Here is a 24,444-nt window from a genome sequence, read left to right as displayed (position 1 = left end):
TCGGCAAGGTCTCAGCGCCTCTGGAGTCAGGGAGGGGCTGGGAGTTCGCCAAGGCAGGCGAGCCATGATGACGATGGATAGAGTGGTGGGAAGGCTCCAGGGGTTGGTATAGGTCAACTGTAGACCATCAGCACCCGGCCATAGCGGCCCCCTCTCACCTCTTCTTAGACCCACCCCAGGCTGTCGTGCCTGACTTTCTCTCTCCAGCACAACTAAATGCCAGGATTCCTTCCCCTTGGAGTCCGTCGTGTGACCTGCCCTGCCTACGGAGCTGACCTTGCCCCCTCACCCACAGACAGCCCTGACCACTGGCCAGCCGTGGCCATCCCATGGCGCGGGGGCTGTACGCTCCTGGGGTATATATACCCACTTAGCTGAGGCACACATGCCTCTGAGGAACCCACTACCACAGCTTGACCAAGTTGCATGCCCTCCATGCCTGGGGCTGCCCTACTCTCCCACCTCTGAGACGGCCACGGCCGCCGCCTTCCACGACGGTGCCTCCACAGCAGGCACAGGGCTTGCCTCCGGCCGGGACCCGGCGCCAACCCTCCTCGCTCTCTTCCAGCTCCAGTGGAAGACTCAGCAACGCCAGCGTTTTCCCACTGGGCGTCCTGACCCTCCACAACCTTTATCTAAGAGTAACCACTTTGGTCACCACAGCAGGGAATCTTGCCTCCTCACTTAGGTCCCAGAGCCCAGCTTCTGGAAGGGAGACTGCTTTTATTGACCCTTGGCAACCTCCCAAGGCTAATTCTTAGAAGCAGAAACAGAGACCACCACACATCATCACGCTTAGGTCTCCACCCAGAGCCCAAGCCCCCATCGCCCCATAGGCACCAGCACAACAGTGGGTCTGGTCAGGCCCTGCCCCACATGGGGGCAGATGCTCAGGGACACACACTAGGTATGCGCATATGGCTACAAAGTCCCACCAGACCCCCTGGTAGAACTCGGAGGTAATAGTCAAAGACCTGTTCACTCAGCTAGCATCAGTGGCTTCCCTGTAGGCCTCTTTCCACCGTAGGAGAAGGGAAGAAAAAGGTGTACGTGCTGGGGAGACAGGGGGTGAGTAAGGGCAGGACGTGCTCTGCCACTCCCCACAGGGAACATCAAAAAACTGCCCACAGCCCAGTCCCCGAGGCTACCTCAAGCTCTGCTGTCCCCTGGGAGGTGGGAGAGAGTGTGTAAGGGATTTAGTTGGCCCAGTGGTTATCTGATGTGATAGGGTCTGCTTCGGCTTTCAAAGCTCAGTGCCATCAAATGTCCTTTTCTTAGCCTCAAAAATATGTGCGGATGGGTGGTAACAACACAGGGCTGCGGTTAAGAGCATAAGTGGGACAATCAGAATGCCAGGTGCCCACTCTAGCTCCACTGGGTAATATTCGAGAGACCTCAAACAGCTCACCTACCCTCTTGAAGCCTCAGTTTCCAGATCTTTAAAATAAGCAAGTGAATAGGACCTCACAGAATCTTTTTAAGAAGTCAGTGAAGTAATCCACTTAAAGCTTTGACAAAATGGTAGCTGTTTATTAATGTTATCATCATTAATAGCTATGGAATTCAGAGAATTCTGTATCAGGAATCAGAATTCCTACAAAGAATCTTCTTTTTCCTGTAAGGAACGGATGAGAAGGTTCATTCAGACTTCCAAAGGCCACCTTCCTCTGTCATCCCCATCTGTGAGGTGTCTCTCTTTCCCTAATATTCCATAATTCTTGGTTATATAGAAACAAACATCACCAGGAAAAAAAAAAAGTTCCTAATGCAACAAGACTTTGCACCTGGCTGGGAGCAAAGCTCAGCCCCACAACTGGGAGACTGTTTATCGCATCTTGTCTTCCAGGATGACTGGCCTAATTATTCCACAACAGCTCAATTGTGATGTTGCTCACTGGATTCCACAGGGCGACAGAGTCTCTTAGAAGAGATATCTGGAAAAGCTATGACTCTCCCCCGCCCCACGGATCCATCTCTTCCCAGAAACAATTCCAGTTAAACCCCAAAGTACCTGTACTAAGGAGCTTCCTGCAGCCACAGATGAGATGACTCTGGAGTCACGGGGCCACAGTCAAGCCCCACAGCCTGCTCCCATTCAGTCAACTTGGTGGGCAGGGTGTGGACATGGGCCCTGGGTGTCAGGAGCACAGGCCTCAGGAGGGAGAGTGGGGTCAGGGTGGTGACTGGCAAGACGTGGGTCAGCCCTCGGAGGTCAGGCATTCTGGAGAGCCCATCTGCTGGGATAACCTAGGGATGAGTAGGCTGGGCTTCTGAGCCGCCTCGTGCACACAGGCCAGGTTGGTGTGGCGAGGGTGGGGGTGAGGGCACCAATGAGTCAAATGGAACCAAGTGGGAAGAGAGCACAAGAGCAAAGAATTAAGACCACATGGCAGGCCCTCTTACCTCCTTCCCCACGTTCAAGATTGGAAAGCTCAACTCCATAAATTGCCTACACTTCAGAAAATCTCAGCTCCCGTTGTTCAGAGTGCTGAGAGGGTGGAGGTGGGCTGCTCATCCTCGCCACCTCTCTCCCCACTTTAACTTGCCTTCCAACCCCTTCACTAGAGCCTCGCAGGCCTGCTCCCATACCCTTGTTCATAGTTCCCAAATGTCCCCTCACATGGGGGGGTGGGGGGGACTTGTCGTCTGGCTTCTCCAAGTGGAGCCAACCAGGTTCTCAGAGACTAGCCCTGGGCTGAGTGGTCCCAGGCCCTGGAGCTGTAGGTTTGTGTGGGAGCAGGGCCAGGGCCCCGGGGGCCTAGGAGTCCAGGGTGAGGGCCATAGGAAGGGATGTGCAGCTCCATGAGAGGAGAGGCAGGGGAGAGAGAAACAGACGTGGGAGAAGGTGTGGCTAGAAGAGCAAGATGACAGGCAGCCTGTGGTGCATTCCAGGACATCTCTGTGGCCCCAGGATAACCCTTCATTGGACGTGAGCACAGTGGAAGGTGATTCTGCTCCTGGCCATCAAAGAGTCCTCGATCAATCACTCTGACTGGGGACTTGGATATCCACCCCACATCTCTTCTCTCTCCCTTCCCACCAGATAGGGTCCTATGCCAACATCCATCTATACTCCAGGATTCCTCCTCCCGACATACTTAAGTACTCCACCCACACACATCTCCACCATCCACTCCAAGGCTCTCCACCTCCACGAGGTCCTTCCCAACCCCACTCCACCCAGCACCTCTCCGCTCGAAACTCCCATGTCACCCATGGTTTGGCCCACACTGCTGACTGAACAGGACTTTTACTAATTGCCCAGCATACTGCAAGGATACAGGTTAGTTCTTAAAGTGCTCTTTGTGATTATTCTTTCTCCTTTCTCATAAACCCATGGTGAGACATCCGACCATGTAGAGGAATTTCCTGTAGATTGCAGCTCATGACCATCTTTTCTTGTAACATAAGAACAGTCACTTTGAATGAGATTAGGTTTGAACTTTATTATATATATTCATCTAGAATGTATAACGAGTCACAGATAATTTTGTCCTAGTCCGCACGGCCACAGAAGTGTTTTCATTACTAAAAATTACCAAACCAATAGTTGGACAAGGATGGACACGTAGCTCAAGGTGGGGCTCTAATGCTAGAGCTAAGTCTTCCAGTAGAACAGTTCAGGCTCTGGGGTGGTAACGCCCACACTGCGGCGCCACGAGCTCCATGAGCAGCTACCCTACCCCACAGCCAGCCTCATCCTCCGGGGGTGGGGGGACATCCAGGAGGCACTGGGCCAACAAGAAGGACATGGTCACATCAGGTAGGACACCTTCGGAGAGGGTATAGAGCCCTGTTCTGGTGAACAAGTTCTGGAAGCTTGCGGGGTTGGGGGTGCTCTGGTTGAAATTCTGAGCCCTGGACCCCACGGGGCTACTGCAGTCACTGCTATGTCCAGTCTACGTGGAGGACATTCTGACACTCCAGCTGCTGCTAGCCTCCAACCCACCCTCTGAGGGCTCAAGAGCATCAAGTCATGGGTCAGGACCTACCTGTGACAGTAGATCTGCTGTCAGTCACATCCGCTCAGGTGAGGGGTATGTGGACTATGAGAACAACAAGCATCCTGCCCAGGCTGGAATGAAGGAATGGGACTAGGGAAGGCAGGAGCTACTTCAGGAGCTACTTCCTCCTTTATTACTCAATAAATGTACCTAATTTCCTTTAGGCTACAGTTGAGAAATTAACTTAATCACTATACACAGGTAATAAAAGATCAACAACTGACATAGGTGTTTAATTCCTTCTGCTGACGCATCTTCTGTTCAGCAATAGTCAACTGCTCCGACCCCCTCCCAATCCCAAGTCCACAGACTCACAGATCCCATTTCTCTTCAACCACCTGACCATAGCTGAGTGCTCAATGGATACCAGATTCCTAAGATTTAAAACCACCAGATGTCCCAGGTGACCCAGACAGCCCAGGACCCAGAGACCCATACTGTGTAGTTACATAGCATCCTGAGAAGCGTTCCTTCAAGTGGGAAGTTCTGTTTGGGGACCCAAAGACACACTCCTAAGCTATACTGGCAGGGGATGAACACCCAAGCATGAGGCAGAGAATCCCATTCTTCACAGCCAAATGCTAAAGGGAAAACAACAGCACATGTAACAACCAAACAGAAAAGAGTGCAGGAGGAGGAGGAGGAGGAACAGTGAGGCATATTCTAGAAGCACTCCAGTTAAAACATCTGCCTGGCAGGCCTCTCCCATTTGACATCTCCCAGCGTGCCCACATCAAAGCCTATTTCACTGCAATGGACACACAAAATGTGGCATCAGCAGAACCACAGAAACCTGAGGTCTTTCCTATAGAGGAAGTATCTGAGCAGGTTTTAAATGCAAGGCTAGAAATAAGTGGGAAAAGAGCTATGTTTTCTTCATTTAGAGAGCAAGATGTGAATGGCAGAACAGCTTAAACAAGTTTTTATTCCAATTGTCCTAAGACTAGTGTCAAGAAAAGCCATCTAGAGCCTTACACCCATTTAATGACACCTCCAAAGAGAACTCCGCTCCCACTGCCCTCAATCCCTTCCTCTCTTCGTAGGACCATGTGGCAGCTACCCTCCCTGGAGCCACAGGCTATTTTTGCTGACCCTGAAAATTCTAAACACAAACAGAACATCCTGCATTTGTTGGAGTTTACATTTCATTCTCTGGGTGCCCATTTGGGGCAAGGTTGTGATGTGCCTGCCACACTCAAGCTGGCTTCCTGGCAGAAGGGACAGCCAGGGCTAGGCAGGCACCTGCAACCACTGTAGGAAGGGGACTGTGAGCAAGTCAGGCGTTTCACCCCCTCCCACACTCAGAGCCTATAGGACTCTCTTGAGCTTCTACTAATTCAATGAGGATATTGGGAATTGGGACAAGATTCTACTCTAAATGGAAACTGAAGACAGTCAGGTTTTCCCAGGGCTTCTTTTGTAAGGAGTCCTAGAAAGTCAAGTCACCTTGTCCAAATTCCTACATGATGCCAAAATGAGTAAGAGATCATGGACTCATTCACTCCCTTAAAACATCTGAGCCTGTTCCTGTGTCCCAGGCTGCCCTGGCCACTGGGGATTCCAGGGATCCAGACTCAAGGGGACTTAGCATTCCACCAGAAAGAGGACCCGCCAAGGGTCTGAGCAGCAGGTTCTGCAGTGGAGAGTGACATGCAGGCCATGGCAAGGAAGAGGTGCACGGCCTTCCTGATGGGTACTCAGTGGGACACAAACCACCGCTCTGCCAAGTTCTGTGCCCCGTGGTACACGTACCCCCTCGGTCCTGACAACTCTGAAACTGGCCCTGTTATCGCCTGCATCTTACTCGCTGCTAACCTGAAGGCCAGGGAGAGTAAGTGACTTTCCTCGGCTACACAGCTGGGAAAAAGGAGATTGGAGCCACTGGGCCCTCTGATTTGAGGGGCCCCTGGCAAAGGTAGGACTGGAGATACTTTAGGAGCAGAGCACGCAAGGACCAATTTGAGCGAGTGATTCAGCCTCAGCAGGAAAAACCAACTATTGGGTTTTAAAACAGTAACTACACTGGAGAATAAAGGGGAAAGGTAGAACGTACAAAGTTTGGTGAGCAGAGCAGGGAGGACGGCAGCCATTTCTCCTCAGAGCCCAGAGAGCTGCCTGCAGCTGGAGCTCGCCCCACTGGCAGCCAGGCTATCAGAAGCTCAGAGAAGGACTCAGCCTGAGCAGGGAGAGAGGTATTGTCAGAAAAGCAAGCCATGCTTCAGAGGCTGGGGCCCCTGGCTGGGGCTGAATCACGGCTTCTCAAGTTGACCGCTCTCACCGCTGTTCCTGGGCCAGGCTGCCAATACCCTCACGGATGAGTAGGTGGCCAGCAGAAGTGGTTTCTTAAGCCACTACGGACTCCGTGAGTGGCTCACGGGTGATCAGTGGTGTTCTCTGGAAAAGACTTCTGTGCGAAATAGGGCCAACTGCTTCCCTTCTCAACTCTGAAAAATATACACACGCACACACACACTTTCTGAGTCTAGACCCAGAATAACTAAAAATTTAAACTGTACAGTATTTTAACAAAAGTAACAGAGGCAAGGTTTGTATTCTAGCTAAGACCTCCAGAAAGATTTCAACTTGAACTCAACACCCTCTTGGAACAGCGAAGAGAAGGGAAAACCAAGGACTAGGTCTCCAAATGAACCATCAAGCAATCACCAGGTACTTTCTTGGAACTTACGGTCTCTCAGGCGGTTCCCTGTTGGCCAACACCAGCCGCCCACCAGCACCAGCTTGTCCTCATCCCTCCCCTATGCACAATGGAGGTGAAATGCACTCTTTGATTGAGGGGAAAACTGAACCACACAGGCCACTCATCCTCCATTCTCTATTCCACCTCTAGTAGGAGTAAAATAAAACTGCCTTTTATTAGAAGACACCACCAACCAAATAGCAGTGGTGTGCCATTTTTCATGAGCCGATTAAAGAGATGGTGAAGAAACTTTATAAACCAGGAACAAGAAACCCTGCACCCCAATTTTCCTTTACAACCCAGACACACCTGTCACTTCGACAGAGAGAAGGACCTGGATGGGACACTGAACACCTCCATGCAGGCGGACTCCCCACCTACGCAGAGGGCACAAGGGCCTCTTTGTGGGAGGAGCACCCATCTTCCCTAGCATGGAGCTACGTCTTTCCAGCCTTGAAATTCAGACAGATAACACAGAGCACAACACCGGACCTGTGTCTGGGGACCTGGCATCTCAGCGTGGCTTGGACCCCAGCTCACCAGGAAGTGCCGGGCCACACGAACAGGTGCTTTTATGGGCCTCCATTCGCAATGATCTTAGACCAACATTTCTGCAATCCACAGGTGCACCGGGGACAGGTCTTCAGACACCTACACAGGCAACGCAGAATGTGCCAGTGGGAGGCTCCTGTGGGACGCACCGCCCTTGGTTCTGGGAGTATGGCCTTTCATTTCTTGCATAAATAAAATGAATAAATAAGAACATGAGTAAGGAGGTAACAGGAGTTCTAGGTAGTAGAACTTATCTTTAAAAATAAAATTTTCGTTTCTCCGCTCTGTGAGATCAGAAAATCTAGGAGCCACTTCTCTGGGTGCTTTCCCTGCACACAGTACATATTGAGCCCCTGCTACACAACGAAGAAGACTCCGTTCAAGCTCCTCTCCAGCTCAGTATTCTGAGGATTTTCTCCCCCTCTGGGGGACACCCGCAGGGCGCCCGAGTCGGTGCCATCAGCACACACTGCAGTAAAGCCTTCTTTGCTTGTTTGTTTTTTTAAAGATTTTATTTACTTATTTGTCAGAGAGAGAGAGAGAGAGCACAAGCAGGGAGAGCTGCAGGCAGAGGGAGAAGCAGGCTCCCCGCTGAGCAGGGAGCCTGATGCGGGGCTCGATCCCAGGACCCTGGGACCATGACCTGAGCCAAAGGCAGATGCTTAACCAACTGAGCCACCCAGGCGCCCCAGTAAAGCCTTCTTTGAACTCAGGTCTGTACAGAGGGACGGGAGAGCAATGGTGGTCAAATAAACCCCAAATGGTCACCCCCCAAACTCCTCCCTGCTATCCCTTACCAAATGGGAACACACAAGGTGACTTGAGACACACAAGGATGGGCCAAACCTTCCAATTTCACATGTGCTGGAGGGCCTTACAAAAATAAAGAAACAACACTTAAAATGTTCACCACATGGTGTAAAAGGCCCACTCAGCAGCCATAGAATTAAGATGGGTAGACAACCTGAAGGCGATCTGAGGTGGCACCCTGCTACCCTCTCACTTTCCACATGAGTAAACAGAGGCCAGAGAGTACAAGGGAGTGTCTCAGGTCCACGGAGCTAGCTTGTGCCAGGCTGGACCTGGAACGCAGAACCCAAACGAGATCCTGTGTTCTCATCTAGAAATACGCTGCCTTGGGCAGACTGCACTTCTGAGTTAGAAGGTTTCTATGGGGCTTACGGGGCTCTGCTTGGTTCTCCCCAGTGGGGCATCTTTCAAGTCTTGGAAGTGGGTCAAAGGGCTAATGGGCTTTACTCTGGACTGCAGAGAGGTAACCAGCCCATGAAACAGGTGGCTCACTAGCATCTGGGACATGCCAGATGTTGTCTCCAGCTCAAACGCCAGAGCTGGGCACTTCTACTCACTAACCCACCCAACAAACATATGTACTTCAGAGCTCCCTGCCTCCACCCCTCCCCTCCCATCCCCACTGCCCCCTTCCACTTCTGTCTGACCTGACTACGACACAGATGCTACCCTAGGGGGCTGCTTCGTCCAAAACGTGACAGTATGACACCATCCCCGGGAGGAGAGGAGGAAGCTCCAGGTAAACCACTAGCTGCCCCTCCCCCACAGGCCCCCGCCAGAATTCTATTCCCCCCTCCACCTTGCGGGGGTCTATTCACAGCTGGGTTCTGCGTCACCACTCCCTACTAAGCCCAGAAGTGCTGTCAGGGAAACAGACTTTAAAATTAAACTAAAGTGAAGTTAATTTTATTTTCTGAATGTCATGATAGTCCTCGCAACACCCTAGCACAGCATGGGGCTAGGAGCTGCTGGTCTGCAGGGCCGGCTGGTGGCTCCATCAAGACCAAGTACTCAATGAGAACACCCAGGTTTTACTTTTTAAAAAAAACCTCTTAGTATTGGGACCAGGATCAGGAGGAAAGAGATCGGGTTTCTCTTGGTCCATGTCTCTGGACCCAAGGGAAGGCCTAAGGCCAAAAAGCAAGTATGTGTGGCCACCCATCAAGAGAGAGGCCAGGCCGTACGGACAGGTGGCTTCTTGGCCCGAGGGGCAGGCTTCCTCCTCCCCACACCAGTGTACCTGGGTCTCACTGCAGTTAGCTCAGGGGCTACCGCTCCAAGTACAGGGCCCATCTCATTCTATCCCCTCCGTTTCTGGCACCAGTGCCCTCCGTCCCCCCAGTGGCTGCAGACAAGACAAGGCCCAGGAGACTCATAGCAGAAACCACAGTGGCGGAAGCAGAAGGACAACGGCCCTGGCTTGGCAGGACAGAAGAGTACAGCCCACTCACGTGGAGCCTGTTAGAGTCTGTCTGACACCATCATGGCATTTACTTCTCTCTAAATGGTAAACAAGAGAGATAACCCACAAGTCATACAGAATAAATCAAGCAGATGATTGGGGCCTGGCAGCTTTGATGCTGCCAACTCCCCGAGAAATGGAAATCAGAGCCCCATTTACAACGCATGGCCTGATGTCCTGATTACAAGGGTGGAAAGTTTCCTACAGAAGCATAGATTATTTAGCAGCAGAGGCATTAAAAAAAAGATGAGTAAATGCTAAATTAAGAGGAAGAAGAATAATGGCCTTCTGTGAACTCACAAATGTTCATTTTCCTGGGTCACAGAACTTTTCAGAGCCAACTAAAACTCTATTAACTACGATCTCAAACTACGCCAGGGGCCCGCAGTGCACTAACCGGTACAGGGTGGGAGGCTTGCCGGGAGCAGTGAGAGAGGAGAAACCTCCAACACGAAGACAAAGACAGGGACTTGCCCTGTCCGAGAATAAATACATAAACGAGACCCTCAAACACCACACCAGCCCGGCAGGTGCATCCCCAGAAAAGCCTGGCTGGGCCCTGGGGACAGGAACTGGGCAGGACACCAGTACAGGTGACAGGGAGACAGTGACGGGTGGGAGCACGGGAGTGTGGGCGGACCCTCAAGATTTAAATCACCTGCCCACAAGCCAGTGAGGAACCCTGCATACAGAAAACCAAGTTTACCTGTCCACCTGCTAGCTTCAAAATAGGTGAAAAAGACTCTGAAAGCCAGGCTACTTCACTCCACCGCTCCCCTCGCCCACCTGCCCGCCTAGTGTGAAGCTATTTCCCAGCAGGACTGCAGCCTGACATTCCTCTCCTTTTGCTGATGACAGGCAGCCTCATCATATTGACAAAAGCTAAAAAAAAAAGCTGGGGGTCGGTCATCACCAAATGGAATCTCCTTCTTGGATGTGTGCAGGCAGGGTATGGGGAACTCCTCTATGCCTTTTCTGCCCAGTGTCCCCTGGGACCAGAAGTATCAGCCTCACCTGGAGCGGACGAGAAATGCAGAATCTCAGGACCTACCCAGATCTACTGCATCAGCATTTTAACAGGACCCCCAGCTCTTTGCAAGCCCACTGAAGTTCAAGAGAGCCTGGTGTAGGGCACAGCCACACTAACTCTAGAGGTGGGAACCGGCTCCTCCACCCGCCCCCCACCCCGGAACTTGGAGTGCTTGCCACCATCTTCCACCAAAAATACCATGGATTTACTTACACATCTGCAGATGGCAGGTTGTATTCTCCCAACCTGAGCTGAAAAACTAAAAATCCACACCCTCTGACAGAGAATTATCAGTAGAGAGCCATGCCTGAATATTCCAGAATCAGAGAAGAAGCCGCCCCCCAGCCCCCATGCCAGTTCTACAGCTGCACAGAAGTCCTGGATCCTCCAAGAGGGGTGCAGCCCGCAGTCTCACACCCCAGGGAAAGCCCCCTTAGGCCTCTTGCTCAGACAGCTCACCCAGAAGCTCATCGTGGCAAGCCAGTTAAATGCTGGAGTTAGCACCACTGAGTGTCTAGGAATGGGGACTCCACAGAAAACATCCATAAGAGATGCACACAGGTCTACAGATGAGGTTCAGAAAATTCCAGCCCAGACCCCAGCTGTTCACAGGGAGAAGGGAGGTGGTTTCCCCACACCCACAGACCGAGGGGCAAGAGGAAGGAGAGGTAAATAATGGATGCCTCAAAGCCTACAAGAAGATCAGCTACTCTCCCAGTCACCAATCAGAAGAGTGGGGCATAAGTTGGGGGTGGGGAGGAGACCATAACTAGAAAAAGCATGGTCTTAAATTCAATCAACTATGTAAGAACAGTGACACTGATTCAAGAAAAGAAATATTTTTTTTTAAGATTTTATTTATTTATTTGACAGAGAGAGACGGTGAGAGAGGGAACACAAGCAGGCGGAGTGGGAGAGGGAGAAGCAGGCTTCCCTCAGAGCAGGGAGCCCGATGCGGGGCTCGAACCCAGGACCCTGGGATCATGACCTGAGCCGAAGGCAGACGCTTAACGACTGAGCCACCCAGGCGCCCCAAGAAAAGAAGTATTTTTTAAAAATTAGTGCCCAGGGGGCGCCCAGGCGCCCCAAGAAAAGAAATATTTTTTAAAAATTAGTGCCCGGGGGGCGCCCAGGCGCCCCAAGAAAAGAAATATTTTTTAAAAATTAGTGCCCGGGGGGGCGCCTGGGTGGCTCAGTCGTTAAGCGTCTGCCTTCGGCTCAGGTCATGATCCCAGGGTCCTGGGTTCGAGCCCCGCATCAGGCTCCCTGCTCAGCGGGAAGCCTGCTTCTCCCTCTCCCACTCCCCCCCCCGCTTGTGTTCCCTCTCTCGCTGTGTCTCTCTGTCAAATAAATAAATAAAATCTTTTAAAAAATTTTTTAAAAAATTAGTGCCCAGTCTTAGCAGCCCCCATCTTCCTCAATGCCAGACCAATGTAAAAGGGAGCCAGGGCACTCCAGGTCTCTGCATTAGAAGCCACCCCGACCTAGGGATGGGAGCGCCCCGAGTGCAGTCAGCGGCACCTAGGACCAGCACGTGCAGGAAGGGCAAAGGGCCGTTTCGTGCTTTCTTAGGCTGACTCCTGGGGTTAGGGAGGTGGGTGACTACCCTGATTACTGAGACCACCAGATACATTTATTCCTCGAAGACTTCCCTCTGAGAGCTTGCACACACTGAAAACATTGGGTATCTGATCTCAAAGCCCTTCCCTCGTCTGTAAGCACCGAGGCATATGAGGCTAACAATTTTAAAGGAACCTCCATATTTATAGTTATTTAGTGCAGGACTAGAAACTGTGGGTCGGCGCAATGTAGAGAAAGTACAGCAGAATATATGAAGGACGCATAAGGCTGTTAATGGCCACCACCCATTCCCAGGCCCCAGAGAACGGTGGGAACACAGCATCCAGGGCTCAAAGGTAAGGGGGACCCTCCCACAAACATCTGCCCCTCAGGAGGGGGTAGGTCCCTGGGGCAGTCCCTCTCACTTTCCTGGTCTCCCCAAATATAAAATTCTACCAATATTGATTTTAGGCCTGAATTTATCTTGGCCAGAGTATAGGGGAAAGGGAGAAATTTTAGTTATTTTAGAATTTCGTTGAGTCATAGGTCTCAGAATTGTTTCCTCTGAATTCAGAATTTCATTACTATTCTAGGCCACAGTCTGCCACTCAGCTCTTATTAAAGAGGCACTCCACCCAGTTCCATTTCTTTTCATCTACATTTGTAAAATGATAAGCTCCTTAAAGCTATTTCAACTGCAGTCTTTGTACATAAAACAATAATTTAACAAAACTTACATATGCCATCATTGCTTTAAAAATGCGTGAACACACACATGCACTGGTCATTTAATTCTTATTTACCCTTAGGACACTCAAGTAATTGGTGTAATAACTTTAAAGGGAAGTCAAATCTTATTAATGCTTTCCAAGTACTTTAAAAATCTGAAGTCAATAAACGTTTTTGTAAAGTACTATTAGCAGGAAGAAAACATACACAGAAACATTTTATCATTTGGGTCCTGAAGAGGTTTTCTGATTAATTTATGGAGTCTCAGGAAGCTCAGTTGGTTATGATTCTTCCAGAAAGTAAGACAGTCTGAGGAAACTGCTAGAGGAGTTTAGTATAGTTTGGCAGTCAGCTCCGGATGCATTAATAGCGGCAATTCAAAGAAGAAACTGCCCAGAAGCTCTAACATACAAGGAGCGCCCTGGACGTTGATGAGCGACGAGGCTGGCCTGCAAGCTGCTTACAGGATGGCTGGGGGCACCGTTCATGTCCCCGCTGGACATGCACCTGCCGCGCAGGGAGGGCTATCACACACGGAAATGACTGACTGTCTAGACTGAGTTTTGAAAGCGCGAGAGTGACTTCACAACTAGTACTAAATGTTGAATACCGATCAGCTCAAAAACACAAGGAGTCTCTCCTTTGCTCTGAAAATTATTAGACATCGAGAGGAAGAGAAACAGATAAGATAGGCTTCCTCTGTATGCTAAAATAAAAATATAAGAGTTAAAAAAAAAGAAGAAGAAGAAGAAGGACTAGTTCAGAACAAGACATCAAATGTGACCAAAGCGTACTCAAAGAAAGTTCCAGAGAAAAGGTAAGAACCAGAGCTGGGCCTTGGAGGAGAGGAGTCAGCCATGCGGGAGGAAGGGACAGCATCCCAGACATGAGGATGCTAGTGAAGAATGGCATGGAGAGGCCATACATGGAGCGTGGTCAGAATCAGCAAGCAGTTCAGTTACGTATCCATGTTCTGCTCTATCTGAACCTTTGCTGAGGCTGTCCTATATCCTAGGCCCATCCGCATGGTCATCAGCTCATTTCATCATTGATAAAAGCAGACTCCACGAGTAGAAGTTATTACAATTTGCAAAAATGCAATCCATAGCCACAAACACTGGATCAACAGGGCAGCTCTTCTGCATTTGGAGTCTGTATGGGCATCACTTCCTTTTCCCTAAGCAGCACGAGGCCTGGAACTGGGAGACAGTTTCATCTCTTGGGCTCTGTCCTGATGGGGTTAGAAAAACAACACCCCCAAAACTAACCAACAAAAACCCTTCCTGCCTCAGAATGAGGCATCTGCTCTTTCTTGATGGTGCACAAAGTGTTAGGCTGTTAACAGCTAAGATAAAGACGCCCTCGGTTGATATTAACTTACCTTCACTTTACCTCCAGCTAAATCCTACCTTAATTGGTTTGACTCGTTTAATTGAAATAGGCAATTTAAAACAGTGGGCCAATGAGCCCCAATAGTAAGAAGACTAAAAAAAGCTTAGCTGTGTGTTTGCCTGTTTGCTTTGCTATTAAATATTCAACAATATATTTGTAGGATCCTTTTCCCTCTGTGTGAATATGAGTGTAATGATGAAGCCATCCCATATGGGAAATGCTGTGCCGGCTAGCAAGTCAGCCTCCAGGCTCTTTCAGAAGACCATTAAGTCGCATCCTTCATGGACTGTGATGGGAGATAGTGATGCTCTTCAATCATCTGCTCACCACAAAAGGAAGCCATGTGAACCTCAGCAGCAAACGTGTGCATTCAACGACTTCTGAAGCTCCCCAGAGATTAAGGTTCGTAAGTCTGGGATTGCATTACGATTAAGTAATAATGAGAAAGAAATCATGTCCTCTGATCAAATAACGCATTAATCCTACCATCCATACGCTGTGTGTCATTATTCACTCTTTGGTAATGTTGGCTTTTGGAGGTAATTTTTCTCTCTCATTCCACAGGACAGGAAACAAGCACAGAGACAAGAGGTAGGGCGTGTACCAGGAGGGCAGTGCAAGGTGAAAGGGCCCGAGAAGCTCTTGGGTAGGAATGTGTATTTCCCATGTCATCAGGAAAATCCCAGGTAGCTTTAACGAAAGGGTGTAGTCCTTTCTTAGGGTCTAGCACACACAGAGCATTTCCTGCAGAGAAGCTGTTCCCCTCACGAGCCCCAAATTCCTCAGGCCTCCTACCTGAGCAGGGCTAGGGTGCAGCTTAGGTAACCTCTCCGGTACTTAAGACCAAGTTCGCTAAGCAATTAGCAGTGTATCGAGACTCTCTAGGGAGGCATTTGAGAATAAGTTTTTCAAGCACTTTAGAAGCATTTATATATACCTCACATGCCATTAATCATTCTTATCTGTTCATTAAGAGAGTCTCCCTTAGGACCCCTACTTGCCAGTTCTTTCTCAGCCTGGTTCTTTTTATCTGTGTACGTGAAAAGGAGTCTCTCTCTTTTAAAACACATTTTATAATTAAAAGACTTCATTAATTCACATGGGTGTGCTCCACCATTGAGTCTGCATTTTCAGAGTTTTATTAAATATACAAAAAGGCCATTCTCTTGAGGGTCTTTGTGGAAGACAAACCATACAACTAAAGCCTGGTTTTAGAACACGTTTTCAGCATTGCAGAGACTTCAGACTATTACAGCGTGATATAAAACCTCCTGTCCAGACCAATGCATGTTGTGTCCTTCTGTCCCCTACCAAAAAGGGGGAACAATTTAAATTCACACTGCAATCTAACTGATATAAACCAAAGGTAGAGAAGAAACCAGATATGCTGATACTGAAAAGCAGCACGTTTTAAGTGTCCTATCAGGAGTTATGGGACTATACCTCCGTCCGTGGCTCATGCACACCCGTGTGCAGGCCTCTGCTGGGTCCTGGCTCCATCCATCCCAGCCCGGCGGGCAGGGAGGCCCCAAGCAGTGCGAGATGCAGCCATAAGCGTCCCGGTTTCATTTCGTGGACTCTGTTGAGAAAATGACAAATGTTCAGAATTAAGCATTGCAAAATATAAGCACGTCACAGGGCGGGTAGGGAGAACTTGTACTCCAGAATCAGAGAGACCAGAGTTTAAATCCTACCAGCAACCATTCTGTTCCACTTTGGAGAAGTTCTAGTACTTCTGAATCGTAGTTGATTCACCTCTAAAACAGGGTCAGTGATACGTATCTCATAGGGTTGCGGTGAGGGTCGAAGGAGTCAGCGTCGGACACCTAAAGTTAACAACTCTATAAACGCTAGCGGTTATGTGGAAACCCACCCCACACACCAGCTACCCCTCCAGCTACAAGAATAAGCGAGGGGGGAGGTGCTGTGTCACTTCTGTTCAGCCACCACATAGCCGCGCTCCAGTCTCTTCAGAAAGCCTTGGGGGGCTGGGCACACCATTAGTGCACAAGAAATACCGAGGAGGAATTATGTTAAATGTGTGGCACCCTGTTTGTGGCTGAGGTCTCAGTCTACAAGACGGCGAGCTTCAAAAGGGCATGCTAAGGCTCAATATTTTCCTTTCAAGACTGTTCCTTCCTGTAGAGGAATTCAAGCACCCAATGGATAATGGAATTTCGATAACCTTTAAGGTGGTTCCTGAAGCTCATGTGGTAAGAGGTCTGAAGTCCTAGAAGACAAGAAATGGGCAATTCAAAGTAATCAAAGAATTACACGGATGAAAAAACTAAGGATCAGCGACAACAGATATCCAACTCCCTATCATGTGCTGGGGTGCGAATGGGACAAGGACACAGGCTAGTGGACGTGTCCAATCAGCTCTACCTTTTTTTTTCTTTTTTTTAAGGTTTCCACTGTAAACATTCCAACCTTGATTTCAGTATCTCTGTCTAAGAAACGCAGCCAGGGAGACAGAACTCATCGTGCAGTATTTACAACTCGTACTCAAGGAAACCAGAGGGGTTATTGATTTCTGTGCGCACTACACAATTTGGTGCTTAATTGCATGTGGTGCACACGGCATCCTGATTATGGCCGGGGAGATGAAGACACAGAGCTCCCTGGAGGCCAGCACGCCATGTGATCTGGCCTCGAACTGGTCCAGCGCAGGTGTCCCCGTCAGAAATGATGAGCTGCTTGACGGACATCACAGGCTGATGGAGGAGTCCACGCCTGCTCACCCCCGTGGCAAGAGCTTTGGAGGATGCTTACTTTGAACAAGAAGGGTTGGAGGCATCCCACCATCACTGCTGCTGACGCCAGCGCCACCAAATTCACTCCTACCACATTCCCAGCTTCCTTTGGCTGCTTTTCCAGATATGCTTTATGTCCCTCACTTGAGACAGAAAGGCCCACAGGAAGGAGAAGTCAGGCTAAAAATTATGGCATCTAACACTGGCCTCGGAAAAGGCAAGGTTGTAAGTCATGACAGTCTTTTAAGAAAATGTTTCTCTTGTCGTACAAACAGTCCACAGGCTTCCATTGCTCTCTCAGTCTCTTCATCTTTGACATCTGTTGGCAAAGCTGGAGCGACCGGGGCAGTAGTCTGAGTGGGCAGTAAACACAGTGTGAAGGTCACGGTCTCGTCACTGTCAGGACCTGCTGTGCACTCGGAAGGACGCAGAGCTGAGGGCAAGGGTGCCGTGTGCACTGCTACCCGGGACAGAGCTAGAGCATTCCCGGCAGCCCCCCGAGCCCACGCTCCCGATCGGGGCTCTGGCCACAGTGTGTGAGTTCTTCACACGGGCTGCGGAGTGTGGAGGAAAAATCATTCAGGACTAAAAGAAAATAAAAACTGCCACCAGTTCTTCTGAAGATAAATAGGGCGACTCCCTACTCTCCATCAAGTGTTGTCTTCTGAACGCAGAGCCATGTGCCTGGAACTGCAGAAAGCACTTACTAGATTTTTGGAATTTTTTTTTTAAATACCAATACTGAGGGGCACATGGGTGTCTTGGTTTTGGCTCAGGTCATGATCTTGGGGTCGTGAGATCGAGCCCCATATCAGGCTCTGTGCTCAGTGGGAGTCTACTTGGGATTCTCTCTCTTCCTCTGCCGATCCTGCTCATGCACGTGTGCTCTCTCTCTCTAAAATAAATAAATCTTTTTAAAAAATACCAATACTCAAGCTAGAACTAGAAAGACACTACTTCCTACTTTATTTTTAGTAATTCTTCCCTACTTATCCACTATCAAACAGTGCTCGTGGAGAAGCACACGTACAAAAGGTCTTCTTTTCTCCCTTCTCATGCTTTCAAGCCTGAATAAACCAAAAACAGCAAAATAATCAAAACTTACTTAACATACAAATGTCAATTTCTGGAGTTATGAAATATTCAAGCCACGAAACCAACTATTTAGTTCTCAGTTTGTCTAGTAATCCAGGACTAATTATGTTTGATGTTTTATTATTAATGGATAGCATCAAAATAAAATCCGTTCATTTCAATTGTTATTTTGGCAAGCTCGGAAACTATTTTAGAGGGCGCCCCCAGACCTGTGGTATTAAACCGGCTGTTTTGAGTTGTGCTTCGGGAAGCCTGGGCTCTAGCCCTGCGGCACCCGTACTCGTCTCTGGTTTTATCTGGTTGGTGCTGAGGTTCCCCAAAGACTTAAAGACAAGGAAGCACAAGAGCCAGGCCAATTACTGAAATATTCCCAGCTTCTTTGTAACGTTTTGCTCAGCTTGGCCACCACCAGACCACCACCAGTCCCACCAGATGGGACTTCATTTGCACAGTGGATGCATGTTCGATGTCATTTTATACTGTGTTTGACAATTCATTTTACCTGCAGGAGCAACAGCCTACAAATTTACAACTCAAGTTTTATGATGGTTCGGTTCATAAAAAAAGAATTAATATTGGGTCTAAATCAATTTTGATGACCTATCTAATACCAAAATAGAAGCGATCTCTTTGGTTAGCACTTATGTAACAGTAATGCGTGTCAGGCACTATTCTAAACACTTCACGGGTATTAACTCACTGTCTTCCCTTCTGCTCCATGAGGAGGGCATTAGTCATCCCCTAGTCAGATGACACAGCAGACAGGTCACAGAGAGGCTAAGTACCCTGCCAAAGCCATGTGGCATATAAATGGCAGAGCTGGGACTCCAAGCCGCACAGGTGGACTTGGCGAGACGTCTGCGCTCTTCACATCCTCCCCTCTGCGGCCTCTCAATACTTAGCAGTATTTTGTTTCAATAAACAGTTGTTCTTAGCAAGATGGGGAAAACCCAGGTCGAGCAAGATAGGCAATCCCGAGCCTCTCCTTTCCTCTGACAGCTGCCACGAGCCACACTCCTCCAGAGGAGCAGAGCATGAGGAAAGAGCCAGGCTGCTCCTTGCTGCGCCCCTCCCCGGAATGCGGCCACTTGGCACACGGTCCTCAGCTCTCATAGCTGCTATCTTCACTGGCCAGGAAGAAGTGTAGTTGAAAAAAAAAAGAAAGAAAGAAATGATGAGGAGATGCACAGAATGCTGGGCAGCAAGGATGCCTCTCAGCTGATGGGGAGTGCCAGCATGGTGAAGACAGTCACTTTGAGGGAAGTAGACCTGTTGACTCATTCCTCCTCACCTTCACATAGCCCTATTGATCTTCAGACAGAAGAAAATACAAGAATGTCCTCATTATAGAAATGGGAAGGTACCAGCTGTAATATCACAAACCCTCTTTTTCAACCTCGAGTTCATTTTGAGATCTATTTAGGTTTATAAGCTTCATTCAATCCATGTTAGAGTCCTAAGACTGGCTATAAATCTATTGGAGATTGTTCTCGTAAAAGAGCTGGGACTGCCTTTTCTTTCAAACAACCATAATGCACAATGACTTGATATTTAAGACCTGGTTCCTCTGAGGTTATCCACCCAAGCCTCACTTTTCCCCATGCTCAAGAAAATCAGGTGCTAGGTTAGCTGCGGCACAGATAGGACACCAGAAGCCTGGAAGGTCAGAGAATTCACCCAATGTATAAGCCAAGTCAGGAGCCAGATCTGGACTGAAACCAGGCATCCTGAGCCCTAGGCAATGGCTTTGCTTCTTACATTATCACAAACACGTATGGAATGCTGGCATTCTGTCTCGATCAGATTAATTTTGCTTTTCTTAGTGCTGGATGGGCCCTACTAGATCATCTACCTGCTCTGTGTGGAAAGCACAGGATTTTTCTGGTTTTATAATTATAAGCCGCTACCTGTACTATTACTTGTATTTAAAATCATAGAGGTACTACCAATTTGTATGATGTGACATTCAGAAAACTGACTCGCTTTTTCAAAAAAGTTGAAAAATGTGACGTAAGAATGCAAGTGATTAGGGAGAAATAGGAGTGAATAGGTCGATTCCAAATCTGCCCCACCACAGAAGACACACCAGCATGCAAGTGGTGGGTATTGAACAGGGTCAGAGGCCAGAGAGATGCACGGACACTAAGCTGGCAATGGTTCTAATACAAACTTCGCTTCTCTCCTCTGGGAACCAGCCTTGTTTGGGAAGAGTGGGAATTCAGACCCTGAGAGCTTCTAGAGACATAATTCACCAGTTCTCTCTCAGCATCTCTCCCAGAACACGGGAACGTTACCAAACTAGACATTACAGATTAGTCACATGGAAATGGCTTCTCTTTGTAACCATCAAGACCAGAAATCATGAAGATGCTTTGGTAGAACCAAGCAATACCACCCCAGCCTTAAAGAGAACAGTAAGATTTGGATCCCTGAGGCACCTCAACTTCCAACCTTTCCAACTAACCAAGTGTATGCGTTAGCCAATTACCATAGGAGCACTGCATTTTGCAAATGGGATGTTGGCAATCAACAAGTGGAAACCACCTGGAGACCACCAAAATCCTGCAGCCTCCAGTAGGTCTACCCAGTGTTAAAAGAAAAAAACAAAACAAACAAAATATATTGACCCTAACCTAACACCATGAGGTTACACATGAATTTCTTCTGAAAGGCTCAGGACCCTAGTTTTGATATCCAAGTGTTTTAAGAAAAATACAAGGGGTTCAAACTTCCTAAGATAGCCCCTCAAATACCAACCCAGGGAACTTAGGCATGGAAATCTATCAGGCTACCCCTGCAGCGAGCCATAATGAAGTTACGCTGCATTTCCCGTTGATTATCTGCTCTTTATCTTTGGTTAATTGTTCCAACATTTGTTAAATTGAATGCCTAAATTAGTCTGTGTGCAATGTATCAATCTATGACACTTCTGGATACCAGGAAGTTTAACCCACACACCTGTGAGTTCCAGGAACCCTCGTCATTTCAACATTTAGATTATACTGCTTAAGTACCATGTTCTCCCAACAGGAGTTCTATTTTACTCAAAGTTCCATGCCTTGTGTTATGCATTAAGAGAAAGAAAACGTAAGGACATATGTGCTCTTGAAATAACTTCCTAATTTCATCAAGTTAGGAAGTACACACTTGACCACACATAGCAACACAAGAAGGTTGAATTTGCAGAAACACACCAAGAAAGGTAAAGTAGGAATTAAAGATTTAAGAAGTTCTGACTATTCAATGACCTGTTTCTGGAATATAGTATTAGGTCCAACAGAAGATCACAACATGAAGATCACTTAAAAAAAAAAAAAAAAAAATCCTGCAACTCTGAGACTAAGAGAAGAAACCTGAGCAACTGATGGGTCAAAGTAGAAAAATCCAACCTACCCCTCACGCACCCACCTCCAGGACAGAGCACAAGGGACAAAAGTTCCCCCAAGGCCCATGGGAATAGGCTGGCCCCTCTCTGGAATAAAAATAGATTTCCTGAGATTAAGGAAAATTGAGGGTGGTGAAAAATGTCTAAGACAGAAAAAGCCACTGGAACAACTTTAACACATTACAGTATATATGAAGTACGCCATCATCTTGCATGACCTTTGGCCCAATCTAAAGTCTTGGGGCAGGAGCTGTCTCTTTTCCTGGGATGGGAAGAAAGCCACCATTCGGCTGAGTGTGTCTGAAGAGAAATGCTGTAGTAATGCTGCAGTGCCTTCTCACAAAACCAAGAGGGGAAGTGGCCATGGGCCCCATGGGGCATTTGTTCATGGCTGTGGTTTGAGCTACTGCCTTAGGATTGCTGGGGCTCTGGTGTCCTAGAAGCCCCATCATTCACTCCCCTGACCATTTATTTACTCCCCAGCTGAGCCCTCCACCTGACAACTACCCAGATCAGAGCCTGTCCTGGGAGCCAGAAGGGGCAAGCACAGGAACCCACCCACTCCAGCACTGACAGGACACTGCTAAAAGTCATGTCTGACTTTCCCCTAAGCCTGGTGGTGGGAAAATAACTTTAGATCTTCGAGAAACGTCCGAATGTCTTCCCGATGCCTCAGAGATTGTGATATAGGCCCATTCCCAGTGCACGTTTGGTTAAGTTACCATGCCACCTCCTAATGAAATTCTGTTTACGTGTGGCCCACAGAATGTGGACGAATGTTTCTATCTCGGGGACCCATCTAGCACAATTCCCCGTTCACAGGCTTGCGATAAATTTAGGAAGGGAACCGATCAAAGCTACTGGCGCTGTTTTTCACTCGCGGGAAACCTCGGAGGAAGCGACACCTAGAGGAGAGCGGAGAAGAGCGACGGCAGCGCGATTCATCAATGTCGGCCACAGTTATGGGAACGAGGTCGGCTGGACAGCGCAGGGGGACTGACTAGCAGGGCGAGATAGAGACCTAGCAGGGTCCGACTCCGCGGGCCCCCAGCAACTTCAGCACACCGGCGCACTGCACGGGCTGCTCGCCACGTCCCGGGCACTGCGAGAAATCCTGCTGCTTCCAGCGGGTTTCTGCCCTTGCCAGAGTGGCGGGCGCCGAAGTCCTCAGGTGGCAGGCCGCGGGCGAGTGCGCCGGAGGCGCCGCTTCGTCAGCTCAAGGGGGCCCCGAAGGCTCGCGCTGCGCTCCGCCGCCAACTCGGGGCGACAAGCGCCCGAAGCGCAGCGCTCTGTCTGCGTCGCCTAGGTGCCCCCCCAAACTTGAAATAGGTGTCCTTTGCTGGTGCAGAGAGGGGCGGAGATCACCCACCGCACAAGCTCTCTTAGGACCAAGCTCCCTGCCCGAGCGTGCCCCAAACGAACTGCTCCCTGGTGACCCCCCGGCAGGGAACACCGGTCGCTCTCTTGGAACAGAGACTAGCTGGACAGAACCGGAGCCGCGGTCTTTGCGGAACGAGGTGGTGCCACGGTCCCCCTCCTCAGCCTCCGCCGAGCCCCAACGTGCAGACGCGGCGGACCTCGGGGGAACGACCGCCAGGCGGGGCGCAGCGGGCCCTTCGGGCTGCAGCGCGGACACGCAAGTTTCCCCGCAAAGCTGGAGGGAGGAGGCAGCGAGGACGCCCGCTCGGCACCCCAGCCCGGGGCCAATGGCACCGAGCCGAGCCGAGCCGAGGGGCTGCCACTCGCCCAGCTAGCCGAGGCCGCTCGGGGGCCCGAGCACCGAGAGCGGCGCCTGCGGGGTCTCGGAGCCGGCGCGGGCAGCGGGCTCGGCGGGAGCGGTTCTGCTCCGCGCTCCGGCCGGGTCACTCCGATACCTACTGCAGACCCGGGCCACCAGCCTCGGCGCCCCAGCCTTTCCCCCGAGTCCTGGCCGGGGCCGGGGTAGCCCGGGCGAGCCCGAGTCCGGTGGTCCCGTGCCCGCCGCCCGGCAGGCGGGCAAACTTGGCTCTCCGGCGCCGGCGGTGAGGACAAGCGAGCGCCCGCGCCGGGCCCTGCAGCGAAACGCGGGGCCGCGGGCGCCGGGACCCCAGAGGGGCGCAGCTGGACCGACTGGTGGCGGCGGCGGCTTGGCACCCTCCCCGCGCCCGCGTACCTGAGGTGGCCGGGGCCGAGGGAAGACCAGGTGGCCGGACGCAGGCGGACGGGAGCGCCCGTGGAGGCGGTGGCGGTGGCGGCGACCCGGCCCCGCGTCCTTCGGTCGGTCTCTCTGGCTGTCGGCGGGTCCCGAACGCGCTGGAGGCTGTCTTGGCTCCAGCTCCGTGAGCCGCCGCTGCCGTACCACCGCCGCCGCGGCTGCCCTATTTCTGCCGCCGGGACCGGAGCTCGTGACGTCACCCTCCGGTCCCCGCCTGCCCAATCGCCGCCACCTGTGCGCGCGGCGCCCGCCCGCCCGCCGCTCAGACCCGCGCGGGGCCCGCGGCAGGTGCGTGGAGCAGCCGGGCGCGCACGCGGGGCGCGAGGACTCCCAGCGCTCCAGGGCGATCTCCGCACCCGCCGCTGAAGGCGGTGCGCTTCAGCCCCGGGCTCTCGTAGAGATCTGCAGGCGACATCCCCCTTCCACTCCCCAACACACCCCTTCCCTCCCCTCCCCTGGCTCCTTCCCGGGCCGAGCTCCCCAGCCTGTGCTCTCAAGATGCACAAGTGGTCTTAATCAGCCGCCATAGCTGTGGCGCCTCGGCGGGCCAGAACACCTGGAGGCTAAGTCAAGTGACACGCCCCCTCGCTGAGAGCCAACAACCTGCGAAAGAGCGAAGTTTTTATACCTCTCTTCTGACTCTGCCCTCTCCCAGCCGGAGAATCTTACAAAATCCTGGGCAGACAAGGGCAGTCCCAGGTGATGTGGGCTTGGCCTGGCCAAGCTGTGACAAGAGAGTCCCCTATTCTCTCTTCCAACAAGACATTTTCACTGCCCTGA

The 24,444-nt window shown here is 50.4% G+C and overlaps 1 protein-coding gene across 1 annotated transcript in view; it reads right to left on the bottom strand.

Annotated features, from left to right (window-relative positions):
• The window catches only part of FSTL4 (follistatin like 4), a 394,520-nt gene extending 370,669 nt beyond the window's left edge, over positions 1–23,851 (bottom strand). Inside the window, exons 1-2 of the mRNA XM_032425320.1 lie at positions 23,623–23,851; positions 15,681–15,816 (exon numbers count right to left, since the gene is read on the bottom strand). Of these exons, the coding sequence (XP_032281211.1) occupies positions 15,681–15,806 (126 nt within the window). The 5' untranslated portion in view covers positions 15,807–15,816; positions 23,623–23,851. The remainder of the gene's footprint in view (positions 1–15,680; positions 15,817–23,622) is intronic.
• Positions 23,852–24,444: the final 593 nt, after the last annotated feature.

This window comes from Phoca vitulina, unplaced genomic scaffold (genome assembly GCF_004348235.1).
Source record: "Phoca vitulina isolate PV1807 unplaced genomic scaffold, GSC_HSeal_1.0 scaffold32, whole genome shotgun sequence".
Classification (NCBI taxonomy): Eukaryota; Metazoa; Chordata; class Mammalia; order Carnivora; family Phocidae; genus Phoca; species Phoca vitulina.
This window is presented reverse-complemented; position numbering and strand designations above follow the sequence as displayed.